We start from the raw sequence: 4280 nt of genomic DNA on the forward strand, positions 1-4280 counted from the left end.
CAATAAGCCAGCCAGATCCGATTATTGATATCAAACGGTTTGATCTTTTTGACTTTTGCAAACGATCCGGTCTTGCGATTGGTCGATTTGTTTAAATCAAAACATAAATTCACAGTAAAACTGTCTTCCAGTGCGAAATTAGTGAATCTAGGCAACTTGCCCAGTTTTACTCAATTTGTTATAACAGGGGGGTCCCTGTGGCAAAAGCGTTTTACTGCGTTTACACATTCACGCGTTCAGGTAGGGATGGAAAACAACCGGAATTCGCGGACCACGTCTATCTGACTGGTCTTAAGTAGGGTGAAGACAGCACTTGGCTGTCGACAAATGTTCATCTATCTTATGGGTTAAACTATGTGTGAAGTAAAGACAAGACACATTGCTTTGCAGATCTCCAACACAACCACCTCGATTTCGGGGACTGTGCGGTTTCTGAAGAACCCAGTCACACATTCACACTAACTCACTTTGGTCCAGTATCAGACCAGGAGACCGCTACAAGCTTTCGCTTCTGCTGGCCAACAGACCACCGAAACCTTCAGTTCATCCCAGCTAAGGGCCATCTACACCCAAAACAGTCTCGAAGGATCACAGTGAAGTTCCGACCGAACAGTCGACCGGTAACCTTGCAAACTATTCCAATTAACTGTACTCTGAAACGCATCCGCGTTCCCATTCCTGAAGGTTGCACAAAGGCGAGTTTGTAGTAGTGGGATGACTATTCTCATGTCGGCTATTGTGTTTTCTATCCATTCATTTTTTTTCGTTGCGTCAACACCAGTGATAACGGCATCCTCCCTATTCGTCATCCGTGGTTGTGTACAAACAGCTTATTTATTGTCTCCCCTGTTGTACCGCCACTCGCTCGATAGCGTTCATCTACCAAATGAACCGAACTTATTCCAAAGAAAAGAACACATGATTCAGCGTAACCGTAGCTGTGCCATAGCAACTACGCTGGTGATCGTTTGACTGCACTGCTGCCACGATCACATTACTCTTCGCTGCGGCACCGATGAACGAATACCCATCTCTTACTTCACTGAATCACGAATAATCGGATCTGTCTGTTTGAACTTACGAGTATAACCATCCCTGTCGTAATATGTGGCTTGTTCGTTGTATCCATAGTACACACAGGTCACTTAGATGAGTAAAGTGACGTTGGAATTCATCCGTGTTACACACTGCTGTGACTCTAGCTTTGTGTGCGTCCCCCCCCTACGAAGAAATCCTCTAAAAGAAGCCCATTCACTGTAGAGGCAGCACGGACGTTTTATAGTTTGCAAGCCTCATCGAAGAACCTATCTCCAGACCCAAACAGATATGTTTCACTTACCAAACCTGTCAAGTGTCGTCCTGGAGAAAACATCACACANAACCTTCTTCTTCCAGGATAGGTGCACGATTGACCTTTTTGTTTCGGTGCTATTTCTAGAAAACCTAGTTTTCTACTCAACTCTTAACCCTTTTTCGATTGTAACCAAAATCAAACATTTACAACAGGTCGTTTGATTCACACAGGCACTATATATGTAATTAATTATCTGAATATCAAACATTTACAACAGGTCGTTTGATTCACACAGGCATTATATATGTAACTAATTACCTGAATAGGCAGGCTGTGTGCTTGATTTTGAGATGGCTTTCTCTGTTCAGAAGGTACACTTATCCGTTAGCTAACGCTAACAAAATACCTATCGATGACAACCTCTAATCCTCCTGTGAAATAAAAGGATACTGCAGTTCCTCTCTTAATTCATCTCTTCAAACGATGTTGACAGACTGACGCGATTTCCTTTTCGAAATCTGAAGAAACTCTAAATCACGCATATATGACACTCAAGCCGGGCAGCTTGGATTTTGAGTTAGACACACAATTACATGATGAATTGTGTTCATATACTGTAGGCAGATTAGGCGCAACGACGTCGCCTCACGGTTGCTTTGCCTAGATGAGGTGAATTCGGTTGTTAAACATGGTTTATCAACGAATGTTCGACGAGATAAATGGCCCTGATATTCAAAAGCGATAAACCTTTTGAGCTTTTCTTTTTTCTCAGGATTGTCATGGCGGTCTCTATGCCGTAGCAGAAAACCGATTCATCTTTCCCAGCATTTTGGTTGGCACAGCAGCACGGGCCCGCTTTTGCATGACCAACCGAGGTAAAGTTCCCGCCGATGTCACTTTTGAAATTCGTCCCATCGGACATTTGCCTCCCCGTGTCACTCGTCGCCCGGCCAGCCGCGGTAACCGCCCTGCCAGCAGCACAGGAATGTTTAGCCTGGAAATGGAACGGACCCAAATAGACCCATATACATCAACTTACGTGACCGTGACCTTCACTCCTCAAGCAATGCAGGTAAGCCCGGGAACTCTGAAGACCCAACTCATTCTAAAGTATGCGTAAATCATGCCTGTCCGTGCACTAATTTCTGCAACTCAGCTATCATATTTTGTCTACTTTGTAGAAATATGTGTCAAACTTCCTTGTGTATTTGGAGAACCCCTCATCATCTTCCGTGCAGCCGACATCTGTAAGAAACGTTAGTGTTGCTGGACAAAAACAGTCAACCACCGGGGTCCCTGTTTTGAATTTTGAACTGATCGGCCAAGGTCATCTTCCAAGCTTAACTATCGTCGAGCCTAGCGCGCGTGGTCGGCAAGGACAGATTATCTGTGCATTCAAGCGGGTGCATGTAGGAAGACAAGTGAAAAGACGGCTGTTGCTGAGAAATTCGGGTGAACTAAATTGTGGGGTAGGTTAGTTGATACTTATCCGGTAGAACATTGACTATCCTCTTCAAACCACAAACTTCACAACATTTTTTTAAGAATCGCGACATGCTTCACCTGTAAAAACATATAGTCTGATTCTTGGTTTAAAGGTGTTGTTAGTCTACTTGATTGCATTGGGTGTATTCCTCCCGAAAGATAAATATTCTTCAGCGGAATGAACCTTTTATTTATCAGCTGAGGTATTCTTCACATCTTCAACTAAGTACACAACACAAGCCTAAGATAATGCCAATGAGACATTGGTGTTCATTGAAAATTAGCTTGCCATGAATGTAGTTTTCCACCTAATATTGAGCAAAACATGGTCAACTTAATGCGAGAAAATCAAGCGGCAAGCCACATAGAATCTTCTGGGTCTTGCGTGCGTTCTACCTTGATGTAGTTTTCCACCGTATATTGAGCAAAACATGGTCAATTTAATGCGAGAAAATCAAGCGGCAAGCCACATAGAATCTTCTGGGTCTTGCGTGCGTATCTACCTTGACAAGAGTGTGAGCCAGGCCTTAGTCAGTCTACTGGTGAGGGTGAGCGTGGTCGTCTGATGTTATGGACAGGGTTACCACTAGTTCAGTTCCAAATTAAGGCTTACTGTTGTAGAAATACATCAACTTCTTAAATCCAGGGATTCATCGACTCGTTCTATCTGTCTCAGTTTACACTACACTGGTTTACCTACTATGTACGAAAGGCTATCAAATCCACCCGTTGTAGGTTAGCTGTTACGCTCTCATTCAATCTAGAACATTCAAGGTTTCAAAAATACCGTTCAAGGCATCATTCCGTTTGAGTTGTTATGCACCAAAGGACTCTCAAAAGAACATGTTGCATGCTGAGATGGCCCAAAACGCCAATAAAGTTATTTAATTTATTTATTCGGTGACTAGTCCTGCCCCGCAATCTACGCGGACAGTACTCAAGGAATCCATTAAAGATCCTCATGTTCAAGGATTCCGCCTATAAGTAGCGTCTATGAGCAGTGCTGGTAGGATTTCATCTTATCTGGCAGCGTGATGGCAGTTCAAGGCAGAAACCCCACTTGGCGCTTCATAAAATGGAGAGGAGGCTAAAGGATTACGGCTCGTGTTGAGTGGGCTGAATGAAAGACATGAATACAGAACCCGATGGTCAGCTGAACTGCTGTTCAAAGTATTCCACCCAGCTATATTGACATTAGTCTTTGTTGTACGTCACATTTGCAATGGTATCTTCGACTAACTCATCAACAAACGATGCACTGAGTCCTGTTGTGAGGTTTATCTCGAATCACTTTGATGCATTCACTGCCGCATCAGTCTCCTCCACCTAATGGGCTATCTGGTTCCTTCAAACCTCCCCATTTACGCGCAGGTGCGATGAGAACTGAAAACACAATTGCTAAATGACAGTAGGTTTATTAACTGTTCTAGTGAGATCGCTTAAAAGGATGATGGCGATGCGAACTACACAAGGCATCCCGCTACTGGCTTAAGCCATATAT

At 43.6% G+C, this 4280-nt stretch overlaps 1 protein-coding gene across 1 annotated transcript in view; it reads left to right on the forward strand.

Annotated features, from left to right (window-relative positions):
- Positions 1 to 4280, forward strand: part of T265_01932 (hypothetical protein) — a gene marked incomplete at both ends in the record, with an annotated part of 61557 nt that overhangs the window by 12239 nt on the left and 45038 nt on the right. The window contains 2 exons of the mRNA XM_009166070.1: positions 2095 to 2366; positions 2476 to 2767. Coding sequence (XP_009164334.1) covers positions 2095 to 2366; positions 2476 to 2767 — 564 coding nt within the window. The remainder of the gene's footprint in view (positions 1 to 2094; positions 2367 to 2475; positions 2768 to 4280) is intronic.

The sequence above is a fragment of the Opisthorchis viverrini genome (genome assembly GCF_000715545.1).
Source record: "Opisthorchis viverrini unplaced genomic scaffold opera_v5_22, whole genome shotgun sequence".
Classification (NCBI taxonomy): Eukaryota; Metazoa; Platyhelminthes; class Trematoda; order Opisthorchiida; family Opisthorchiidae; genus Opisthorchis; species Opisthorchis viverrini.